Below are 26,610 nucleotides of genomic sequence, written 5' to 3'. Positions count from 1 at the left end.
TGTTACCAAACTCCGGTCACTCACTATCAGGTTTGACACATATAAGAAAAAGCCTGAACATACTATGAGAGTACACTTAAGGCACTTGTCAAACATATTAGTGAGTTGAGAGATCAGGTCATGTCCTAACTGATGAACACGGTTCAAGCTGTCATAAGATCATTGCCTCAAAATTGGGAACACATGAAGATACACCTTACCCACAATGAGGGCATCAGAAATTTGAAGATGCCACATGACATTTGAACTGGAAGAAGATCGCCTTAATGTAGTAAGGCAAATACTGATGTGTATATGACTGGTTCCAGTTCACATGGTGGAAGGTTTAAACGTAAATTCTAAGGTGATCCCAAAGAAAAGGCAATATTGATAAGGCTCAAGGGAAGAAGAGAAAGTTTATAAACACGAAAAAGGAAAACATCCTGCCAGGAAGAGAAACATGGCAAAGGTAATGCTATAATTGTGACAACAGGACATTTTGCTCGCAATTGTAGCAGCCGACCTAGTCCTATGGTATTTCAGAGTCCGCTCCTAACTTCAAAAACAAACACGTTAGCAAGAAAGCTTCAAAAGTTGTCAGGAGAACATGTAACAAGATCCTGAGCAATGAGGCCAATCCTGCATAAGAAAAATGCTCATCCAAAAGCCAAACAATAAGGAGAACTGATGGAGACTTCTGTTGAGGTGGTAACCTTTAGAGTTGAGATGGCCTAGAGGGATCCAGGCAAAAAAAATGCTAACGAGGGCCTTTTGTCATGTCCAAATGAACCCATCTCAAGGGAAAGTTTGGACCAAGGAAAAGGTCCAGTCCTGATGGAGGAAACTGGACCCTATTTCTCGCCCCTGCCCAATCCTCTTATTCATGGAATCCTACCCCAATAGCCCAAGCCTCCTGATGGAGTTTATAGTGCTCTGCTTTCTGGAGGAAGATACAAATGTTTTGAATACGAAGGAAGATGGTCTCATGCACAGGACTGCAAATGGCAAGCATTATGCTTAAGCTATTTTTTTCTTGTCTTTTGTGTTGTTTTCTTATGAAGTTGTTTACCTAGAATTGCAGAGGGTCAACTAATAAGAATTTTGCAGTTCCTTTCAAGAATTTAAAAGGATGCACAAGCCTGACTTTGTTGCCCTTTTGGAAACACGGTGTAACGGTTTGAAAAGAGAGATGATCAAAAGAAGATTGGGCTACAAATATTCGGCTGTGGCTGAGGCCAAAGGTTTCATGGGTGGAATCTGGGTGCTTTGGAATGATGGTTGCCTAACGGTTTCAGTCATTGAAATTCATGATCAGTTTGTTATGCTCCACATTGCCCCTACAGGAATGGATTAATTGTTTTGTCTATGCGAGCCTGAGACTAGAAGAAAGGGATGATCTTTGGTCTAGACTAACAGCTTTAGCCCAGCAAGTGAGAGACCCGTGGATGGTCGTGGGAGATTTTAATGATATAAGGCATCCCTCTGAAAAGAATGATGGTGCACCTACTAATTTACGTCGCTGCCAGAAATTTACTACTCATTTGAATGCTTGCAATCTTATGGAGATCAAAACCTGGGGTTCTCGGTTTACTTGGAGAGGCCCTAAATGACAAAGCATTCAGAGAGTGTTTGAAAAACTTGACAAAGCTGTTTGTAATGATTTGTGGAGGTTGGAGTTTAGCGAAGCCTATGCCAATGTCCTTCCTCGACTAAGCTCTGGTCACCATCCTCTCCTTATTTATACAAATGATTGCCACACAAGTAAAGCTACTAGGCCTTTCCGTTTTGAAGCTGCTTGGACTAATCACGCTGATTTCAAACCTTTTTTTCAGGCAAACTGGGCAATGGGTGAAAGTCTTCCAGCTATATTAAATTCGCTTCCCAACCTGCTATTGGAATGGAATCACTGAGTTTTTGGTAATATCAGTCAGAAGAAAAGATTCCTTGTGGCTAGAATTTATGGTATTCAAAGATCAAATCAGTATGGAAGAAACCCCTTTTTAGACAGACTTGAAAGAGGCCTTAGACATGATTTGGAAAATATCTTGATTCAAGAGTAGCTCTTATGATTCCAAAAATCCCGCAGTAAATGGCTGGTGGAAGGTGATAAAAACACCAGGTTCTTTCATTTGCAAACCATCAAAAGTAGGAGGAGGAATAATATTATCATGCTTAGAGACAAAGAAGGTAGATGGAGAGATGATTATATTGATGTCACCATGATGGTTGTTGACTTCTTTAAGAATCTTTTCCATGAAGATGTCCCTATTAGACCTTTGATCCACACAAAATTTTCTTACTCAACAATTGAAAATTCAAGATTGAGAAGCTTGAATTTGATTCCTAACTTTAGCGAAATTAAGGGCCTTTTTTTTCGATATGGGTGCTTTTAAAGCTCTGGGTGAAGATGGGTTTCAAGCTTTCTTCTATCATAACAATTGGGATATCATGGGTCAATCAATTTGCACATGTATCCAGGACATTTGGCGAAACCAGTGTTCGATTGAGGAGATTGACAAAACTCTTATTTGCCTTATTCTGAAGGTTGAGAATCTTGACTTTGTTTCATAGTTTAGACCCATATTCTTATGTAATGTCATATATAAAAGGTATTACTAAACTGCTGGCCAACCGCCTAAAGCCTTTGCTTGAGGACCTTGTTTGTCCTTTCTAGTCTAGTTTTATTCCCGGGAGAGATATTCAGGAAAATATTATGAGTGCTAAGGAGATTACCCACTCTATGAGGAAGATAAGAGGGAAAAAAGGATTCATGATTATCAAGGTGGATCTTGAAAAAGATTATGATTGTATCAGTTGGGAATTCATTAGAAGATGCCTAGAGAAAGCATGTTGCCCTATGAAGTTTGTGAACCTTGTGATGTCGTGCATTTCGTTTGCTCATCTTGACATCCTTTGGAAAGGTTTTAAAATTGAGAGCTTTCTTCCTTCTAGGGGGATTAGACAAGAAGATCCTGTTTCCCCTTACCTTTTTTTTTAGGTATGGAGAAACTCACCCATCTCATTGCGGAGGCAATGGAGAATAAAGCTTGGAACCGTTTAAAGTAGGAAGATCAGGTCCCATGGTTTCTCACCTTTTGTTTGCAGATGAGCTTCTTCTTTTTAGTGAAGTGAATTCAGATTAGCTTGGCCAAATTCAAGAAGTCTTAATACCTTTAATATCATGTCTGGGCTCCGTGTTTATGTGGCTAAGACTAGTATTCTTTTCTCCAAGAATGTTACCAAACACGATAGGCTTTCTTTAATTGAGAAGAGTGGCTTCAAGCTGGGGAATAATCTTGGGCGCTTCTTGGGGGTGCAAGTGAAAGGTGGGTGTAACAAAAAGGAGTTTTTGCATAATGTTGTTCATAGAATTCAATCCCGATTAAGCTCGTGGAGAATGAAAAACCTTTCTCTAGCAGGTAGAATTACTCTAGTTAAATCTGTGAGTTCAGCCATGCCTTTGTACCAGATTCAATGTTCTAAAATTCCAATTTTAACCTATCAACAAATTGAAAGGGTGCAGTGTAGCTTTATTTAAGGTGATCGAGTTGACAAGAGAAAGACTCACTGGGTGAGTTGGAACACTTTATGCAAGCTAGGTTTTTAGGTGGCCTAGGCATAAAAGACTTTGAGGCAATAAATGAAGCATCTTATGAAGGTGGCGTGGGAAATCTTAAATAAACCCAATGACCTATGGGTCCAGACTTGGTGAGCAAATATGGTAGAGGTAAGAACCCCATGGAAGGTTTAGGGAGAATGACATTTTCCCACCCAAGGTTTGGCGAAACGACACTTTCCCACCCTTCATCAAAATCTGTTATGTTTTCTGTTAATATTTGACTGAAAAGACAAAAATACCTTAAATATTTGATTTTATAAAAAATTTTTATTTTTGAATTAGCCAAAAAGTAAGATATTAAAAAGTCAAAAAAGAAAAAATAGTGTCCTAACTAAAAAGTTAAGAGTAATGCTATGAAATTGTTTAAAATTAAATGACCTTAATATTTATTTATTATTATGTCATAAATATCATCACTATTATTCAATAATCTACAATATAATGTTTTTCATTTTTACTAATTAACATAGAAAATCTTAATAGTTAATATTCCTAATTAATGAAAAACAAAGGAAAAAATGTATCTTACACTTAAGTAAAGGCTTTCACATAAATTTTAATTTATAATAAATATTTAAGGGTATTTTTTTTCTTTTAGTCAAATATTAACAGAAAAAACTAACAGAACCTGACGAAAGGTGGGAAAGTGTCATTTGAAATTGATGGGTGGGACAGTGTTGTTTCTCCAAACCTTGGGTGGGGAAAATGTTGTTCTCTAAAGGTTTTATTATAAAAACTCAGACTCTCCCCTTTGGAAGAACTTGGGAGCTATTTGGCCGAGATTTTTGACAAATATCGGGTGGAACCCTAGTAATGGTGAATCTGCCAAATTCTGGACGTCATCTTGGATTCAAGGAGAACCACCTCTCTACACTAAAGCTTCTCATGTCATCAGAGGCCTAATATTGGATAAAGTGAGCACCCATGATGGATTAACCCAAACGACATGTGAAGTGAAAACTGCCAAAGGCAATTTTCGCCTAAAATCTATGGTAACTGCCGCCATATATAAGTAAAGTTTTTTCTTTTAGAAAAAAAGATTCGCTCTCTTTCTCTAAAAAAAACATTGTTGAAGAAAATTCTTTACGGTAGTTTTTTCTCTCCAAATTCAACTTTTGCTTCAGAGTTAAGGAGAAGAGGGATTTATGCTGTGAAATACATTGTAATTCATTATGTAAAAAATGTGATTGCAATGGGTGACTATTAACATGATTTGGGATTAGTTTAGAATATTTGTTATTTGAATTTTTTCCAACATTGGTATCAGAGCCGTGGTTTACATTGTTTTTTATTTCGTACTATTGTGTTAAGCATGTTGCATGTTACTTAGACGTAGTTCTGAAATTTCATTTTTGTGCGTAAAAAGTTGAATTTGGAGAGAAAAAACTACCATAAAGAATTTTCTTAACAATGTTTTTTAGAGAGAGAGAGTGAATCTTTTTTTCTAAAAGAAAAAACTTACTTATATATGAGCGATAGGTACCAAACAGATTTTTAGGCGAAAACTGCCTTTGGCAGTTTCCACTCACACGTCGTTTGAGTTAACCATATGGGTGCTCACCTTATCCAATACTCCCACTCACACATGATGGGACTACTCTCTCTGTGCTTCTTTAAGGTTCATACTTAGTAAAAATGCCGTGTGACCATGCAAACTTCGAGAGCACATTAGTCATATATTGTTAGGAATATATAACTTCTCGAATTGTGAAACTAGGTTGTATATTGTATGCAATACCCTAGATTAGTTATCACATTTTTTTAACAATGTATTTGATTCCCAATCTAATATACAATTATATTGATATAATTAATTAAATATATGTATGTTCCGAGCATTGAATAACATGCATTATCCAATGTGTAATTTTTAGAAATGACATCTGCATCTAAGAACATTGTCGCCGAAAAATAAAGGAGAAAAATTTAACGGCGAAAATTATGAGATATGGAGCATGAAAATCCAATATGTCTTGGAAGAACAAGATGTTCTTAAAGCTCTTACCACGACCATGGAAGAGCTTGAAGAAGGAGTCACGGTTTGACATAGAAGAGACTATGCAGCTTATGACATGTGGAAGAAGAAGAATTCCACTGCTCGCATCACTTTGTTGAGCAGCATAGACAATGATCTCATGAAAAAGTGTCAGGATTATGAATTAGCAAAGGACATGTGGTCCGCCCTTGCTACAAAGTTTGGCGGTACATCTGTTACCAAACTCCGGTCACTCACTATCAGGTTTGACACATTAAGAAAAAGCCTGAACATACTATGAGAGTACACTTAAGGCACTTGTCAAACATGATTAGTGAGTTGAGAGATGCAGGTCATGTCCTAACTGATGAACAACAGGTTCAAGCTGTCATAAGATCATTGCCTCAAAATTGGGAAACATGAAGATACACCTTACCCCAATGAGGGCATCAGAAATTTAGAAGATGCCACATGACATTTGGAACTGGAAGAAGATCGCCTTAATGTGATAAGGCAAATACTGATGTGTATATGACTGGTTCCAGTTCACATGGTGGGAAGGGATTTAAACGTAAATTCTAAGGTAGATCCCAAAGAAAGGCAATATTGATAAGGCTCAAGGGAAGAAGAGAAAGTTTATAAACACGAAAAAGGAAAACATCCTGCAGGAAGAGAAACATGGCAAAGGTAAAATGCTATAATTGTGACAACAAGGGACATTTTGCTCGCAATTGTAGCGAGCCGAAAAAGGTAAATTACTTGTTTGCACAAGTAAGTTATATAAATGTTTCTAGTTATGTTTTCTAACTGAATTTCATCATTGTGGACTATAGATTCAGCAGCAACAGACCACATAGCGAAAGACATGAGTGCTTTCGTGGAGTTTCAACGAATACCGCGGGAAACAAAATGGATATAGTAGGTAACAATTCAAAAGTGGAAGTTAAAGGGATTGGCACATGCAAATTGATCATGCGTGGAGGTCGAATCATATACCTACATGACGTATTATATGCACCCGATATCGTCGAAATTTGATTTCCGTGTTAGAAATATTAAACTAGGTTTTAATTTGAACTTTTCCAGTACTGGTGTCCATTATTTTGGACACAACATACTATGGTTGTGATTATATTCTGAGTGGTTTTATAGTACTTGACATTGCTCATAGTTATAGTAATGTTTGTTTTTCTCATTACATCTTCCAATAATGATGATGTGAATTATGGCATGCACGGCTTGGCCATATTGGCCAACAACGAAGAATATACTAGCAAAGAGAAAGCTTGTTAGAATCCTTAACAAAAGTAGACTTGACTACTTGTGAACATTGCCTAGTTGGAAAAACAGCAAGAAAACTATTGGAAAAGCGATAAGAGCTGAAGTTCATTGCAACTAATTCATTCTGACATATGTGGTCCAATGAATGTGAGGGCTAGACATAGGGCTATTTATTTCATCACATTTATAGATGATTTCACTCGATATGGTTATGTTTTTTTTATTTCTCAAAACTCAGAAGCTTTAGAATGCTTTCAAAGTTTAAAAACTTAGTTGAGAATCAATTAGATAAAAAGATAAAAGTTTTACAAACCGATCAAGGTCATGAATATATTTGATCAGTTCAGAATTTTTGTGATGAAATGGGAATAGAACGTCCATTAACTATTCCAAGAACTCCGCAACAAAATAGTGTTGCAGAATGAAGAAACAGAACCCTACTTGAGATAGTGAGGTCTATGAGACATAAGCAAACTTGCCCATCACTTTTTGGGGTGATGCCTTATTGATGCCACATATATCCAATCGAGTACCTCCAAATTTATTACTACTACACCATATGAGTTATGGACAAATCGGAAACTCGATTTGAGTCTCCTAAACCATGGAGATGCGCATATGTTCATGATCCTTCCCATAACTATGGAAAATTAGGTCCAAAGGCGAAGAAATGTATCTTTATAAGATACTCAGAACATTCAAAGGGATACTTCTCATAGGAGAACAAGAAAGTGGTAGCATCACTGAGTTTGAATCACGAGATGTCACATTTAGAAACCGATTTTCCTAAGAAGGGCGAGATAGGTCAAGACTTGTTTCTATATGAAACACAAGACCAAGACAATTCTGTTGCCGAAAATCAATTGGTTATACTACATCCAATGGGGTGATATGGAAGTTGATGAATTAGTTTCAGATCCTCCATCATTCCATTAACGATCCAACTATGATAGCTGATCCAAGTGGGAGTAAACACCAATCAATCTCCAATATGTCGATCAAACAGGAAACAAGGTCCAAGTCGATGGTTTGAGATTGAGGGGAAAAATTTTCTAGTTACTTCACAAGATGAAGAAGAACCAAGGAATGTAAATGAGGTCTCAATTTCCCTTCTAAAGAAAAATGGATGAAAGCAATGGAAGAAGAAGAAAGGAGTCTATGAAATCAAACCAAGTATGGAATTGGTTGATTTACCAAAAGGACACAAAGCCATTGGGAACAAGTGGGTTCTCAAAATCAAGCGTAAAGCTGATGGTAGTATTGAAAGATACAAAGCTCGTTAGTCGCAAAGGGGTATACACAACAAGAAAGAATAGATTATGAAGAAACTTTTTCGCCTGTTGTGCGGTTTACCTCAATCTGACTTATTCTACTTATAGTTGCTAGCATGGATCTTGAATTGCATCAAATGGATATAAAGATTGCCTTTCTCAATGGAGAATTACAAGAAGAAATCTATATGGAAACACCAATAGGTTTATTAGAGAAGGTCAAGAACACAAGTGTGTAGACTTTTAAAGTCAATTTATGGCCTCAAGCAATCCTTAAGACAGTGGTATATTCGATTTCATAATGCGATAATGTCGTATTATTTCAAAATGATAAATGAAGATCACTGTGTATATACAAAGAGATCCAATAACAAATTTGTTATATTATCATATATGTTGATACTTATAGTTGGAAAGATAAAGGATTTGTTAATGAAATCAAAGAGGTTATCATCTCATTTTGAGATGAAAGATATGGGTGAAGCTGCATATATTCTTGGAGTCAAGATTTCAAGAGATCGTTCAAGAAAATTATTATCTCTTTCACAAGAACCATACATTAAGAAAATTCTTGCATGATTCATATGCTAGATTGTAAACCCATAGACAACCCTATCGCGAAAGGCGAGACTTTGAGTCGTAAAATGTGTCTGAAGACTCCACAAGAAAAGGAACAAATGAAGAATGTTCCTTATACAAGTGGTTGTGGAAATCTCATGTACGCCATGATGTGTACTAGAGCCGACATCTGTTATGCCGTTGGGTTGGTAAGTAGATATCAGTCCGACCCAGGACAAGCACACTGGAAAAAGTGAGAGAGAATCTTAAATATCTAAAGGAACAGCTGATTCTCATTATGTTATCAAGGAAATGATTTACACTTGGAGAGGCTACACCGATGCTGATTGGGGAGGAGATTTAGATGAAAGGAAATCTACTTCCGAATATGTTTCTTATAAATGGTGGGGCCATTTCTGGAGCAGTAAGAACAACATGTATAGCCTTATCACAATAGAGGCTGAGTTTGTAGCATTTTCAGCTGCAGTGCAAGAAGCTGTTTGGTTGAGACGTTTCATGAATCATCTGGGAATAATTAATGTTGCTATTGAACCAGTAAGAATAAACTGTGATAGTCAAGCAGCAATAGCATACACTAAAGATCCCAATATCATGGTAAAATGAAACACATAGATATCAAATATAATTTGTGCGAGACTTGGTGGCACAAAAGGAGGTGAACATGAAGTACATATCTACGCATGACATGGTTGCGGATCCTTTACACAAGCCTATACCAAGAGAAACTTTCAATAGACATGTTAGATCCCTAGGCTTACGAAGGTATGAATGTACTCATACTTTGAGATTTCCCAAAATTGTTCACATATGTCTTATCAATATTAAATAACAATATTCTCAATGCTCAATTTCGATTATTAGGAATATACATGAAGGAGTATATATATATATATATTGGATTATGTAACTATTATATAGTTTATTTGAAAAGCATGTCGGATAGTTAAAAGATTGGCCTTCTCACTAGGCAATCGCCTCAATTACTTCGTAGGAATGGAGAGAGACGATTTAAGCTTATTATCTAGGTGATAATAGAGAGCCAAGCTTAAAATGTTTAACATCGCCTAAAAATAGAATTAAAATAATGTCATAATGAAATGTGACCATAAGTGATAAATGATCACTTTATCTGTCTAATTGTCAGATCAGAGTTCTGATGAATTAAAGTATGTAAAGTGAACTCAAGTTAGACATTAGATATGTTTGAATAAAAATCTGTAGGCATTTACAAGAAAAGAGACATGCACTCCATGGGAAAGGAGGAAATGCTGTAGCATGTGATTCTACCACATGTGCAAAACATTGACCAAAGGGGTAATGAAAGTCAAAATCTCAACTTTAACATTGTGTGAGCCCTGAGATTTTAAAAATAAAATCTCCTAGAATACCCTTATTGCTCTATTCTATTTCTTGAAAACTCTCTTAAGATTGCTCTCTAGAGTGTTACCAAAAGATTAAGTAAATTCATCGAGGCATTTCTAGCCAAAGATTAAGATAAATTCAATCTGCTAGGACATTTCTAGAAAAGCAAGTTAAATAAAAGTTGCAAGAATCGAGAAAAGAGGAAGATTACGATTTTGTATTATCACACTATAATCATGTGTATTCATTAGTCGACCAATTATGTTTTACTTTTATGTAAAGACATAACATAATTATGAATACAACTGATATTTATTATAAATGAGATTGTTAGAAAAAATGTGATAAGTAATCTAGGGTATTGCATACAACATACAACATAAGTTTCACAATTCGAGGAGTTATATATTCCTAACATATATATGACTAATGTGCTCTCGAAGTATGCATGGTCACACGGCATATTTACTAAAGTATGAACCTTAAAGAAGCACACAAAGAGATAGTCTCATCATGTGTGAGTGGGAGATATTGGATAAAGGTGAGCACCCATGATAGATTAACCCAAACGACGTGTGAAGTGGAAACTGCCAAAGGCAGTTTTCGCCTAAAAATCTGCTTGGTAACTGCCGCCCATATATAAGTAAAGTTTTTTCTTTATAATTTTATAAGGAATCTAATAATCTAATTATCATTACCAAAAATACAACTTTTTACGCACAAAAAATGAAATTTCAGAACTGCATCTAAGTAACATGCAACATGTTTTAACACAATAGTACGAAATTAAAAACAATGTAAACCACGGCTCTGATACCAATGTTGGAAAAAATCTAGAATAACAAATATTCTAAACTAATCCTAAGATCATGTTAATAGTCACCCATTGCAATCATATTTTTTTTTACAGAAACGAATTTTAATATATTTCACAGCATAAATACCTCTTCTCCTTAACTCTGAAGCAAAAGTTGAATTTGGAGAGAAAAAACTACCATAGAGAATTTTCTTCAACAATGTTTTTAGAGAGAGAGAGTGAATCTTTTTTTTCTAAAAGAAAAAACTTTACTTATATATAGGCAGCAGTTACCAAGTATATTTTTAGGCGAAAACTGCGAAAATCAGTTTTCACTTCACATGTCATTTGGGTTAATCCATCGTGGGTGCTCACCCTTATCTAATAAGAAATGTAGCCTTTTTTGTCAATGAAAACGGAGGCTGGAAAATTGGCGAGTCTCTCGAAGTCAACAAAGTGCAGGCTGTCCTTCCCCCTATGCCCTCAGACGACGAAGATTTAATATGTTGGAGACCTACTTCTCATGGAAAGTTTACAGTTAATTCTTGTTACAATCAGATCATGGACTGGAAGGTTCATGATAGGAATGCTCTTTGGCAACAACTTTGGAGAATCAAAGCTTTCCAAAGAATGCTTCTCTTCATGTGGAGATTTTTTCATGACCGACTTCCTATAAATGTTCAGAGGAGGAAATGGTCTGATTGTGATGATAAGTATGCTATTTATTTGGGAGAAAATGAGACAATTCTTCACAGTCTGAGAGATTGTCGCACTGCTCATAGTTTATGGGTCCAACAGGTTCATAGCTCAAAATAAAGGCATTTTTTCTCTATGAACTTTGGTGAGTGGATCAGAGTCAATCTGCATCAAAGTACGGATCATGAGAATACTCAGTTCTGACAAATTAACTTTATCACCACTTGTTGGCTTATTTGGAAGTGGCGCAACAGTCGCTTGTTTGAGGAAGGTTTCCAAGAGCCTACTAGACCCATGTTAGCCATCAGCAATCTTACTAGGTCCATTCTGCAGAGGCTACCCTTGAGACAACAGGTAATGGAAGGGCTCCCCACAATTTCACTACCTATGTCCAATGGAGAAGACCTCCTCTGGGATGGATAAAATTAAATACGGACGAGATCTCTCGTTCCTCTGAAAATGGGGCAGGTGGAGGGGGCTTACTGAGAAATTATGAAGGCAGTTGGATCTGTGGGTACATTGGGAATATCGGAATGTGTTCTGCCTTTCTTGCTGAAGCATGGACTGTTTTGGATGGTTTGAATCTAGCGTGGAGCCTAGGATATTGAAGAATAGAACTTGAAACAGAATCTTCTACCCTGGCTAATTCTCTTTTGTTTCATGATTACGAAGATCCTTCGGAAAACCAGCTTATAAAACGTATTAGAAGATGGCTACAAGAAGATACACATCCACCATGTCTTCCGCCAAGGCAACAGACGCGCTGACTATTTAGCACATCTCAATTTAAACTTTGATACTGGACTATACGTCCTAAAGTTTGAACCTTCTAGTATCAATAGACTCCTTAGGGGTGATGCTTCAGGGATGTTTTCATCCTGGTTCCTCATCTTGGAAGCTGCTTCTTTGCTGTTGTTGTGTTGTTTGGGGTTAGGCCCCATTTTTTTTCACCCAAAAAAAAAAAAAAAAGCTTACCAAAAGTCTTGTAGTTGTAGATGAAGAGTTAAGACCATAATCAAGAGAAGTTTATTTTTTTACCGTGACAGTTAAGAGTGTTGTCCATCTACATAAGAATTTTAGGACCGTTTGATATAAAATTTAAATACAGTTTTTTGTTTTTGAAAACAAGAGATATAACAAATTTTATAAAAGGTATTTGGTAAAAATGAGTAGAAGTATATGATTAAAATTTATTTTCACACTTTTCTTTCCACAACTTTTATCTAAAAACAGTTTTTAAATTTTATATAAGATACATTTTCATATACATTAAAATATAACTCAAAAATCGTATTTTAGTTTTTAAAAATTATTTTTAAATCAAAAATCATACCGGCCCTTAATTTCCAATCTCATTACATATCGTCATTGGATTTGAAATTTGTTGGATATGAAGTTGTTACAAGTTGAGAAAATCTATAAAGATGATATGGCTCACATATGATGACTACAACATTGCTTAAGGAGAGGCCCAAAGCTTGTGCGCGAGCAGTTAGCATGCTGAAGCCCTTCACACGAGACGAATGGGGTGATTTGTGGGCTTGGACACATAAATTTGGGTTTTACACCTAGAGCTAGAGCCGAACAAAAGAAAAAAAAAAAAAAAAAATGGAGAAACATGGCTGTCCAACTGGTGGGTAGTACTTCCCTTGCCTTGGTAATGTTTAGACGAAAAGTGATTAGAAAAAAGAACGAAACAGAGAGAGAGAGAGAGAGAGAGAGAAAGGAGAAATGGTTGTTCTTAGCTTAAAAAAGCTCACAATCCAACGGTGTATCTTCACCTAGTCTTAGTGAAATTTCAATATGTTATTGGTGGTGATCTAAACTATGCATCTACTGGTTTGTATCGTTATTTATTCTTTTGTTTTATTTCTATTGATGAGAGTACGCAAAACTTGAAGTTTGATGCAATTTATTGTTATCCACCTTTAAGTGGGGAATTTGTTGATTGTATGTATGCCTCTAGTATCATCTAGAGAAGAATTTTGTTATAACTGATTATTTAATTAGTGAAAAATTTTGTCGTATTTTTACTTGTCTTGAAAGGTTTCTATGTTAAAATTTATAAATTTGGAGTCTTAAATTTTTTTATATGCCGGTGCTATATTAATTAATTTTGGTTGCCTAATTTAACTGTAAAAAGAGGGAAAGATTTACTCCTTTGTGGCATCAACATGAGGGAATTTAGGATTAGCATTTGAAATGCCTTTGTATCATTAACTTTTAAATATTCATTTTAACAAGGAATTTGTAAAGTGATTATTAAATTCCTGATTTACCCCTAATAGAAAGTAAAATGATATTTATGCCCTCTCGTAAATTTGACTAAAGCAAACAATTTTTATTTTTTTAAATAAAAAACAACTTTAAGCAAAGACACTGTACAATAAAGTTTAACGTTCACCGGCAAAATAGGAAAAAGCTCATGTGGGCTACAGTGAGGTCAACTTTGCAGAAGCTATTATTTGGTGCAATTTTATAAAGTTGTTTCGTGAAGCTAAATAGCTAATTTGCCTTTTTGATATTGCATTGGGACTGCTGCAGTTTAAATGTTATATTAATTCTCCTACTTGCACTCTTTTTGTTTCTCGTTGCGTTTTATTTGACTAGATTTTATTTTATTATTAACTCTCTATTTTAGCTTAAATGCTAATTTAGCATCTATAGTTTAAATTAATCAATAAAAAAAATAAGAAAAAGGAAAAACAAAACAAAACTTTATAGGTACCAATTGAAGATTCTTGATTAGTCCAGTATAAGAGCCGTCTCTTAACAATTTGTTTATTTTTTTTTATAATTATTATTTTTTTGGCAATCAAAACGTATAGATAAGGTTATGTGCACTTTAATTAATCGTCAGGATACATTATTTATTAATATTTAGTATTAGCAAAATATAAAATTTACTCGTTATTATAGCATTTCTCAAAAAATATCATAGCATTTTCTCTAAAAATAAAGTAATATGTAAAAGGGATGTTATTAATTGAAGTATGAACTTTGGCTAAGATGATAAAAAAATGGATAGAAGTTTTGAGGGAAAAAAAGTTTGTCATTTGAGTATAGTTTTAATAAAATTCAGGATATTTTAGTTTTTCACTTTCAAATTTATCCTTCAAACTAATAGAGGTTAAATTAGATATTATTTTTTCATAAAAAGACTAAATTGCCCCTAACAATACCATAAACTTTTAGAGTAATTAACAGGCCTCCCTTAAGGTTTCAACATATCACAAGCGTAAAGATCATTAGATTAATACAAATATCCCTTCAACAAAAAAAATAAAAAATAAAATAAAATTGACAAGTTACTCCTTATAGTTAGCCACTTATATCCCAACCATCAATTTTTGGTGTTAAAATTAACTCTGAAAAAAAAAAAAGACCTTATATTATAAATAATAAGAATTATAAATTAATATTTCAAAATAATAAAAAATATATAGAAAAAGTTTTTAAAATAAACATATATATATATTTTTTTTAAATTGCCTTTTTCAAGATGGTCGCGCGATCTCTTATGTTGAAACCCATCTCAGATTGTCTAAACAACGACCTCTTCTTTAAAATTAAAAAAAAAAAAAAAAAAAAATTCTAAATTGACGTTAAGGAGTGTAAGAACTAATTAAGGGGGGTAAGTTGTCAGTTTGGTATGTTAGAAAGGGTGTAAAAAATAATCCTAACGGAAGTTAATGGAGTGGGTGTTTGTATTAACATAATAACCATTTCAATGCGCCAATGAAATGTTTAAGAAATAATACTATACATATAACATTTTTATCAACATTTCTCATACAATATTATATGATAAAATATGATTAACTGATTTTAAATTTTAATTAAACTTTCACCTAGTCATTTTTTGCTACATAATATTATATGAGAAATATTGTATGAGAATGTTGAATGTGTAATATTATTCAATGTTTAAACTCATAGGAGGTCAGTGTAATTAACTCTAATTTTTTGTTTTGATTATATTTTATTTTAAAAAAGAAAATCAATTCTTTTGCTCTCTCAAAACCACATATCAAATATGTAAATATTTAATCATTGGATTTTCATAATCTAATTGGGTAAATATTATAAAGTTTTGGGTAGGTTAGAGTTACAAACATTTGGTATATAATTGACCATTAATTTTTTAAAAATTAATAAAGAATTTACGAATTCAAGTTGCATTAATAGCATATAAGGTTATCAAATACAAATCATAATATATTACAAATTGATCACAAGTTTGACTTATATGTTATAAGTGTGACATTTAATATAACAAAAATTTTATTATATTTATTCTGTATAACATAGATGTTGAGGAAGTAACATGATTAATTAATTAATTTGAGAATTTTTTTAAAGTATGACTTTAAATGCACCAAATAATACACAATTTTTGTTAGCATAAAAATCAATGCTTATTTTCTTCATTCAATTCTTTCACCAATAGTTTTAGAATTTATAGATGAAAGTCAAAATTTGGTACCCCACCCATAAATTGCCTAAAGCAACATTTTCTTTTTGTATCTCCTATCAAATAAAGAAAGATTTCTTTTTGTTTTTAAATGCGACTACTTCTCAATCTTTTGCAAGCAAGATCTATTCGGTCACCAGCTTTTCTTTTCAATCAAATCATTAAATATATGATGATGCATACAAAATTGCCAAATTTGATATATTATAGCTTTCATTCAATGGATTAAGGAAGATTAAAAAAATTTATATTTTAAAGTTATAGTTTTTATGATTTATGAAAGCTAAAGTTTTCTACATATAGATTGTTTATTGATGTAAAGGGTCTATTTTATTTACCTCTCCATGAGATGGCCTAGCATGAATACATTCACTATTATTGAAAAGAGTAAACAACATATTCCCACCCAAGGTTTGACGAAATCCCAAGTTGATATTTCAAGTTCCATTTATTCCAGATTTCCACCCTTAAAATAACACTATTAACAATTTTTAGGGTAATGAGGGTACAAATACCATAATGCCCTTAACCCTAAATTAATAAATTATGTTTTAATCCTTAAATTACTAGAATTATAAAATTAACCATCTTATTTTGAAATTACTTCAATTACACCCTTAGTGACTGCACACTGTCTCGGTTTTCACCAGATCTGGGCTGTTTCCGATGGCGGAGAATCCCCTGGTCAGCTCCATCACCTTCCTCATCATCCGTCGTCCAAAACCCCTCTGGTTCCCGACTCATTGGGCCCCCTAATCGCCGGCGCCGTCAAGCTTAGGTTTTCATCGTTCTTTGCTAGATTCCGGTTGATTCCGGCGACGAAAATGCAATTGGACATCACCACTGCAACCAGCATCTCCAAATCTACAAAACCCTTATGTCCCCAACAACCGTTTAGTGGCCATTCGCTGGTGGAGACCGATGAAAACCAGTCGCACATGGCGGTTGTCGTGGCTGGCAATCGGTGAGTGATGAGGGGTTGTGAAGGGTACGGTTTTGTAGAGGGGAGGATCATGGTTCAAATGGTGGTGACAATGGTGATTTTGGGTGGAAGAATCGCCTAAAAAGGGCGAAAAACATCGACGGTAATGTTGGCTAACGTACGTCAGAGCTTTGTTAGGGGCAGCGATCTGCCAATGTGCTCCTCCTTTGTAAAACGACCAATTTACCCCTAAACCATTATATCTAACCATTTTCCGTTATTTTAAGGGTGGAAATCTATAATAAATGAAACTTGGGGTACTAAGTTGGGATTTCGTCAAACCTTGGGTGGGAATATGTCGTTTACTCTATTGAAAAAAATTAAGCACATTAAAAGATTTTTGATAGTACATTAGAGATTTTTAAAAAAAAAAAAATTGTAATTATGGGGTACATATGCAGTCGTTTCTAGCCATCAAATCTAGGTGAATATGCTAACATCATATAGATTCACTTGTGTTAGTGATTATGTCGCTAACGGTGCTGCTAAACTTGCTATCAGCGATGGTCACCGGTGACTGTCACCAACAATAGTCGGGTGGATGTTTGTTGACAATTTACTTTTTAATATATTTTTTAGTATTTATTAAAATGTTGTAAAAATTAAAAATAAAAATAAAGAAAGAAATAACATAGACCCTTTTTTGTTATCACATATTCATAAACAATTTGAAAATCTATTTTACCAAAAACATATTTATAGTTTTTGAAACTTACAAGTATAAAAGTATATAAAATTTACTAAGTACGCTCTAAATTATTTATAAAATTGATAATTTGTAAAATTAGATAAAAATAATTAGATTGAAGGGTACAACCTAAAATAAAATTTGGAAATTTTAGATGGAAAAGATTTGTTTGAACTTGATTGAGAAAAGATTTAATGAGTGAATGTTTGGTGTATTTATAGCTGCCTGGTTATATGTTGAATTATTGGTGCATGTCATTTCATGGGAGCTTCATTATTAATTGCAAATCTAGGTGAGATCTAATGCTATGACCACATACATGCCCACAATTGATCGTGACTCCAATTTAATTTAAAGATCGGTTTGAATTAAGAGACATAACATCAAATCAAATTAGTCTAAAGATTATTATCAATCCCAGAATATTATATGAGAAACAAGGTAGGACCATTCATGATTTTTTCAAGAGATTGCATTGGATATACAATGATAGAAATCCAGCACCACAAATTTCAGATTCCAAGGGCAGATCTTGGAGTGTAGAAATAAATAAATAGTGAGTGGACATTGGGGTTATTAATAGAATGGATTTTCTGTAGACAACCTCCTGCTTTACAGGTCTCAGCCATGGAAGCAACTTGAGGAGAAGCCAACATCTATGGACCCTCTTAGCCTTAGCTGCCTCCACCATCATGACTCTTCTATCTGATGGCTGATGCTCTTCATTACTTTTATCTTATTACTTCCACATCATGCTTCTCTCCAATTATACCTTTCCTGGACCATTCCCAGTTGTCATCTCATTTTCACACATGTAAATTTGAATAATCAAAATTATCAAATCGATAATGTTTTAGTATAATACTTGCATTTGACTGTTGATGTTTTTGATCACTATATTCTTTTACCGTTTTTTATAAAAAATAATCAATATCTATTATCAGTTATATTTGACAAGTAATGTTACCGAATCCGTGATCAAGATAAATAATAATATTATGCAACATGTTAACTTGGTTTCTTTGAGCATGCATTATTGGTGTGTTGATATGGTAAAAGTAGCGTGCAAAAATGGTGAATGTCAAATTTGTAAGCTAGCTTATGGGTTCATAATTCATGAAAATGAAAGGTATTTTGGATTATGTAGAGTTGAAGTTCACTTATGAATAGTTTTTTCCTATAATTGTATAAACTATAAACTCTTAAACAGGTGAAGACACTCTGGAAATAGTACTTTATTCTGATGAATTAAGTAATGTGTTGAAAGAGAAATGTTCTTTTCTTCATCTTTTTATAATCTCTAATGTCAACCAATCACCAGGAATCTAGTGTTTTTGCCTCCCATTACAGTAATGGTCTGAGGTGAAGAAGAAAAAGCAAGTGGGGTTTGAATGGGTCAGTCGCTTCACTGAAAACCAGGGAACAAACAATTTTTGTATTAGTTATTTCTTCCATTCCATTCTCTTACAGTGCAGACTGCAGAAGCACTTTTTGTACAGTACAGAAGCACTTTTTAACTGATTTTGCAGTCCTATACATGTGTAAAAACTTCTGCTTTTGGCTTTCTATGGCCTTGGGGAACTCCACATCACACATGTTACCACAAGTTTTATGCTGTTAGGTGCAGCTGGTGTGCCTAAAGATCTTCAATGAAAGGCTGCAACATTCCTCTCCATAAGTTACCATTTGTTGTTTCTCAGAAATTTGTGGCTTTGGTTTCTCTCATCAACTGTAAGTTTTGTTTTCTATTTTTTATGATCTTGTCAATGCTACTGTTTTTTTATACATGTTATTGGGTATTCGGTATTATTTTGTTCCCCAATTATTGCTCTGCATTATTTGTACTACTACTAGGTATTTCTGTCTATATCTATGACATAATTTTAATACCCCGTGTCTTCTTCTAATTAAAGTGTGTATTGTTGAAGCAATGTCAAGGGAATCCTAAAATTTCAGTGTTTTTTTTCTTGAAATTTGTTCTAGGAGGAGAAGCAAAAGTCTGAGAAATGGATGAGAAGGAGGACTCAGGGTCATGTTTGGTTGTTTCTGAAGAGAAGAGTGATAGATTGTATCCAATGTATTTTGGTGTTTCTTTTGCTTTCTTTGCTTTAAGGCTTCTGTCAAGTTCTGATAAGGAAGATGAGAAATGGTCTGAGTTGCATGATAAAATGCTTCAAGGAAGTGCTCAACTGTTGGGTTTGCTTGTGTGGAGAGTCCAGAGAGAGGGGGCTGTTGGGGACAAATGTGAGGTTCTGCATAAGCTTGAGACGGCTGAGAAAGAGATTGCAGAGTTGAGGAAGTTGAGAAGCGAAGACGCCAAAGCTAATGAGAAGGTTGTTAGCATCTTTGCAACGCAAGAGCAGACGTGGTTTAATGAGAGGAAGAAGCTCCAGCAACATATTGGAGCTCTTATTAATGAATTGAGGGTGTTTGAGAAAAAGAGAGATGAAGCTGTTTCGGAGTTGAATAAAAGATTGAAGGAAACTGAGATTTTGGTGGCGTCGAAGGATAAGGTATTGGAGGAAGAGGAACAGAAAAGGAAGGAGGTTGAAGAGAAGCTAACAAAAGCGGAAAGTATTGCAGAAGAATTGAGAGAGGCTGCAAAGCAAGAAGCTCAAGATCATTCTACTGAGATTTGGAAGCACAAAACTGCTTTTATTGAACTTGTGTCGAACCAACGGCAACTTGAAGCAGAACTGGGCCGAGCACTTAGGCAAGTTGAAGCTGCAAAACAAGAGCTTGGTTCAGTCTTGGTGCAGAAGGACGAGTCAGTCTTGTTGGCTCAAAAACTGTCAATGGAAATTCTAAAGATGCGCAAGGATTTGGACCAGAAAGATAAGGTTTTGTCAGCAATGCTGAGGAAATCTAAATTGGATACAAATGAGAAGCAAATGCTTCTAAAGGAGGTTAAATTATCAAAAGCGAAGAAGAAGCAAGCTGAACTGGAAACGGTAAAATGGAAGATAGCATCCGAGTCCATAAATGAGAGACATTCATTGAGAAGTATGTTTGTGAATCAAGTCAATTCAAGATTAGATGCTTCCTTTGGTGCAAGAGGAACATCACAGACTGGAAAGACCAGACAAGAGCCTACTGAGTATGTTCTTGAGCATCCTGAGCTGAAAAAGGACCTCGGTGTTTTCTCGCCGCTTTCTGATTACTATTCAGCAGAAGGAAGTGAGGAATTAGGTAAGAAAACTTCGTGATTTCTTTATTGAGCTAGCAGTAGAGCCTATTGTGATGTTCATTCTTTTCCAGAATTTGTTCTATGAAATGTGATCTTCATGCTTAATATCATGATCATATGTTTTCCCTAGATTTCATTTTAACAATTGTTTTAATTCCTTTTCTCATTCTTGCATTTGAAGTCATGGCAACAGATGTCAAAAGATTGGAAGGTTGGGTTCGCTCGGAAGCAGAAAAGCATGCAACTGTAATTGAGAAGAGGCATCACTTGGAACTAGAGGCTTTTGCAGAACAATTGAGAATGAATGATGAAAAATCAGAAGGTTTTCGTTGGCGGTTGCTGAGTATGGAAATTGAATCAAAGCGGCTGCGGTCCCACTTTGAAGAACTGAACCAGGAGATATCACATCTCAGGCATAACAATATGAAATTGGAAGCCATATTATTGGAGCGGGAAGAAGAATTAAGTTCTCTGAAAGAGCAATTTTTGTTGAAGTTAAAATCTTTTAATTGTCAGAAGAACAACATAAACTCATCTCTAGATGATCCAGCCATAACCCATGATGCCATTGGTTCCAAAGTCAAGATCACAAAGAGAAGACCAGCAGAGAAGGAGCAAGAAACAAAAAAAACTTCAGTGGAAAGGCCTCAAGAGAAAGACATAGAGGTAAAAGACGAAAACCCATCTCACAGCAAGTTCAAAACTGTGACAGTCCAATCTCCTGAAAAAGAGTTTGAAAAAGATAAGGATGCAACAATCCATAGTCCTATTCAAGAGGAAACTGTGAGTCAGGTGGAGGTTGACACAGCTGAAAAGTTAGCATCATCTAACCAGTCCTTGAGCAAGACCAACAGTTCTCCATGGAGGATGGACCTTCATGCTCTTGGAGTTTCTTACAAGATCAAGAGATTGAAGCAACAACTTCTTATGCTTGAGAGGTTGACAGGAAAAACTGGCGAAGATACAGAAAGTAATGACAATGGAATGAAGGGTTTGCTAGTGTTGATGTCTTTGGTAAATAAACAAGTCAGCAGGTATCAGTCCCTCCAAGGGAAGACCGATGATCTCTGTAAGCGTATGGTAAGCACTGGAGACATTCTGATTGACTTATGCTTAGCAGAGTTTTCAGTATTGTGATCATTTGCATGTTTTTCCTTCACAAACTCAATCATATTTGTCACGAGACCGTTTAATTCATCTGTTGAACTTGTGATCATTCTTCTTATGATTTTCAGCATGAGACTGATCTAGACATGAGTCAAGGGGATTCGAGTACTGCAAGGAGGAAAGGAGAAACTAAAACACTAGAGCATCTCCTCGAGGAAACGTTTCAGCTACAGCGATACATAGTTGCAACAGGACAGAAGTTGATGGAAGTTCAATCCAAGATTGCTTCTGGTTTTGTGGAGTTCACAGAAGAACTTGGCAAGACTGCCAGCTTAGACAAGAAGCGCTTTGCTGATAATCTAAGAACTCTCTTTCAGGAGGTCCAAAGAGGTCTTGAAGTTCGGATATCTCGAATCATTGGAGACCTTGAAGGAACTCTGGCTTGTGAGGGGATGCTTCATTTGAGAAGGTAATTGTGAATGCAATAGGCCTGAAATCAGGCCAAATAAGAGTTAGAATGGCATGATTCATGATTGTGCTGATTTCTGTAGTTATTTTTGTATAGAAATAATATAGTTAAAATAATTTTAATGCAATAGAAATGCCCTGAATTCGACTTGCGTTCATTACTCTTGTTAAACAATTTAATCTTCAGCAAGCTAAGATGATGAAGTAGCAATAATATTTACTAAATCCAATCTGATCTAAGTAGATATATTGGATTTTAGATTTTTCAATCCAATTTTGAATTAAAATTCGATCCAATCCAATATATAGAAACCTAAAATTCGATTTGATTCAATCTAATTTGTACAAAATTAAAATCCCGATTCAATCGCATCAAATTCAAGAAAATTGCATCCAATTGAATGAAGAATAAATTGATTTTATCTAAATCCAATTTGATTATACATCTTTTTAAACTTTTTGTCAAAGTTCGATAATTTCATAATTAAATAATTTAGTCATCAGAGAACTATTATATTATTTGAAAATAGGGAAATGATTATATTCAAAATTTTAAATAAATAATTTATAGTGAGGCATAAGTTGGTTGTCTATTACAAAGATAAAATAACAAATAAAGATAATCCCAATAAAATAAATCTATTAAGTATTAAAACTAATAATATAGAGATTTTACGCTCTTATATTGTTAACAAGGTAATGAATTGCATTAAATACAATATAGAGATTTAATCTAGTTTAATATGATCCGCAATGGATATTTTATAATTTATGTTTTGACATATTTGGTTCATAATATTTATCAAATCTAAAAAACAAAAAACAAAATAAAGTACTGATTCATTATAAGTTGGGCCCAACTTGCGGCCCAGAACATGGATTCTATGTAGACCCAATTAATTGTGGCCCGAATTTACTATGACCCAAGCCCATTCTTTTATATACTTTAAGCTTATGCTTTTGGATTTAAGAGATCATAAGAATATGTTGGATTTGAGAGTTTTTTAAATTTTGCATAAGAAAATACAAGGATAACTACCAACGCCCATCGGGGTTCTTATTTGTAACCCCCTAAAATATCAGCTAATTTAAATTAGTTGGAAAATATTAACGAATTTTCGAATGTCAATTAAATTTAGGTTTCGTTTTGTTTTATATAAGTCTTATTCTACCATTTTCATCATTTTCCATTTTTTTTTTTTTTTTTTTTTTGGTCTATCAACTTATTTGTTAAAGTCTATTTTACCCTTTTCTTATTTACCTTTTATCCTATTCATCATTTACCTTTTTTTTTAGAAAAATTATTTTAAATAAAAATTTAATTTAAGAGTAATTTCAATTGAAACTTTTTTTTTAATAAAAAATAATAATTTGATTTTCTTCAAGTTTGGTTTCTTGCTATGAAGAAAATTGTTCCGTCCGTCGATGTTTCATTCAATTTACTTCATTACTTCACCATATCCATACTATCATGTTGGAACTGAAGTTGCTTTGGTGTGGCTCCACTTCCTCTTCAACCACCCAACAGAAAATCCAGTTTGAGCTACTAAATCCGGCTTTGTTAATAGTGATGACGAGTTGTGGTTTCTTCGATGAGGACAATTGAAGAAGAAAAGGGAGAGGTAAGAGAGAAAAGAAATGAAAGGGAGAGGAAAGAAAGAAGGAACCATTGCTAACCTTGCCGCCGACAGTTATATTATGTTGTGAAGAGAAGAATTGTTTTTTTTAATAATTAACAAATTAGAGCCTTTATCATAAATATCAAATTGCTCTAATTCACTTGTTGATGGTCACTCTTGACAAGGAGCACCAATACTACAATCAAGGCCCGATTATCGTTCAAAGCCACAAATTAAGCTTCAAGGCTTCGTTTTAAGCTTAAATGACTCTTTCTTGAGACCTTAAATAAATCCATAACATCTTCTAATGTAAGCTTATGACACTCTTAGAGGTAAGCCTATAACTTATGACACTCTTAGATGTAAGCCTATAACGTTCTCTAATATGAGCCCACGACACTCTCAAAGGTTGTTGAACATGTGTCTCAAGATGCTGCAGAGGTGTTGCTGACTTGGAAGTGTTGAGTAGATTGATTTGGTGGCAGTTGGAGAAGAGGTGTTTCAGTTTTTGTTTGAATAAGTCAAGTTCTGAAGTTGTCAAACTTGTTGCTAGAAATTAGGCATTAAGTTTTGTTGAGCCCTAATGTGTTTTGATGTGCCAAAATTAATCAAAAGAATGTTTAAAGAACTAATAAATGTGCAAAGGTATAACATAAGTCATAACGAAAATGAAAATGCAGTTTTCTAGGTGGAACGACCGATCACGTAGATGGAACACCCGTTCCAATAAGTTATTTCTTCAAAATAACTCGAAGTCAAGCCGTTCTAAGTTGGAACGACATCGTTCCATGATGTGGTTATAATTCTATCCAAAATGAAGCAAGCGTCTCACATCTAAAAGGAACAACCATTCCAAACATTTGAAGACTTATTCGAAGAGGCTAACACAAATTCGCGAGTTGGATATTCTTTGCAATCTAAAGAAGGAATGACCAAGCCGAACGACCGTTCCTCCAGCCCATTTCACATGAACGATGTTGTTCCATCACATCGTTCATGGTTTTGGAATCTGGACATCCTTTGCGATCTAAAGAAGGAACAATCAAGTAGAACGACTGTTCCTCCAGCCCATTCCATAGAAGGAATGCATGTTCCAGTTCAAGTCAAGATTTTGGACTACAAAGATTCAAGCTCAAGTCAAATTTTTGGAAAATCAAAGAGTCAGACCTGAACAACCTCGACGAACATGTTGAAATGTTGGCATATCAGATGCCAAAAGACGAGGTCAGAATCAGTTGGAATAACTGCAGATTACTGCAGACTTAGTAAACAATCTACAAATTTGATTTTGCTTGATTCTACCTATAATTTGTTCATGATTTTTTTTGCTGTAATAGCCCTCGATCTTTGCATCAAGCTTAGGCTAATATCTCAAAAATGTATAAATAACTTGCTGTGGATGAAAGAAAGAAACATAGTTTTCAGCTTCAATTCATTTGCTTCACATTATGTTAGCTTCGCCTTTCATCTACATTCAATCCATAAACACTCTTAACTTTAGCAAAACAACGTTAACCACCCATCAATTCCAACAATTTGGTATCAAAGCTCTATTGGTCTTACATGACCTATCAAAACCAATAAAACACAAACACAACTTCACTCAAGCAAATGGCTAGCAACAGTCTTTCCTTGGTGACACCTCAAGTCTTCACTGGTGAGAAATACACCATTTGGGCAATGAAGATGCAAATGTACTTAGAGGCTTTTGACCTTTGGGAAGTTGCAGCTGAAGATAAACCTGTTCCTCCACTTCTTAGAGATCCAACTCTAGCTCAAATCAAAGCTAACACTGAGGAAAAGACCAAAAGATCCAAGGCAAAAACAATAATCCAAAATTCAGTTCCTTATTCTGTCTTTGGTAAGAAAATGACATGTAAGACTGCAAAGCAAGCTTGGGATAAGCTTAAGATGGAGTATCAAGGCAGTCAAAAAAACAAACAAATGAAAGTGTTGAGGCTAAAAAGAGACTTTTAAGCTCTCATCATGTAGGGAGATGAAACCATTGCCAAATATTCAGATAGAATCTCCTTGATAGCCAATCAAATTAGGTTGCTTGGAGAAGACTTGCCTGACAGTAAGATTGTAGAGAAAGTACTTGTAATAGTACTAGAAAAAATTTGAATCAAAGATTTCTTCTTTAGAAGAATCCAGAGATCTCTTTGCCATATCACTTGAAGAATTGATTAGTGCACTTCAAATACAAGAAACAAGGAGGGCTTTCAGACATGACAGAGTTATAGAAAAAGCCTTTCAAATGCAGCATTCTATTAATAGTAGAAGAGAGCCAATGAGCATAGACCAATATGAAGAGAAAAGCAATAAAAAAGGGCTAGAACTGAAGAAATTTCCATCTTGCACACATTGCAAGAAGACTACACATCCAGAAAGAAATTGCTGGTGGAGACCAGATGTGATGTGTAACAATTGCAAGCATCTGGGACACATCGCCAAAGTGTGCAAGTATAAAAACAAAGGCCTTCAAAATAATCAACAAGCACAGGTTGTAGAAGCTGAAACACAAGAG

At 34.7% G+C, this 26,610-nt stretch overlaps 1 protein-coding gene across 1 annotated transcript; it reads left to right on the top strand.

The window, feature by feature from the left end:
- The first annotated feature begins 19,208 nt into the window (after nt 1-19,208).
- LOC116123439 (kinectin) lies at nt 19,209-22,598 on the top strand. The gene is made up of 4 exons (XM_031409213.1): nt 19,209-19,433; nt 19,686-20,891; nt 21,071-21,969; nt 22,125-22,598. Exons 2-4 carry the CDS (start codon nt 19,709-19,711, stop codon nt 22,467-22,469), a joined length of 2,427 nt encoding a protein of 808 aa, XP_031265073.1. The 5' UTR covers nt 19,209-19,433; nt 19,686-19,708; the 3' UTR covers nt 22,470-22,598.
- Nucleotides 22,599-26,610: the final 4,012 nt, after the last annotated feature.

This window comes from Pistacia vera, unplaced genomic scaffold, assembly GCF_008641045.1.
Source record: "Pistacia vera cultivar Batoury unplaced genomic scaffold, PisVer_v2 Contig142, whole genome shotgun sequence".
Lineage (NCBI taxonomy): Eukaryota > Viridiplantae > Streptophyta > Magnoliopsida > Sapindales > Anacardiaceae > Pistacia > Pistacia vera.
Note: the sequence above shows the minus strand (reverse complement) of the source record. Positions and strands in the feature narration are given on the sequence as shown.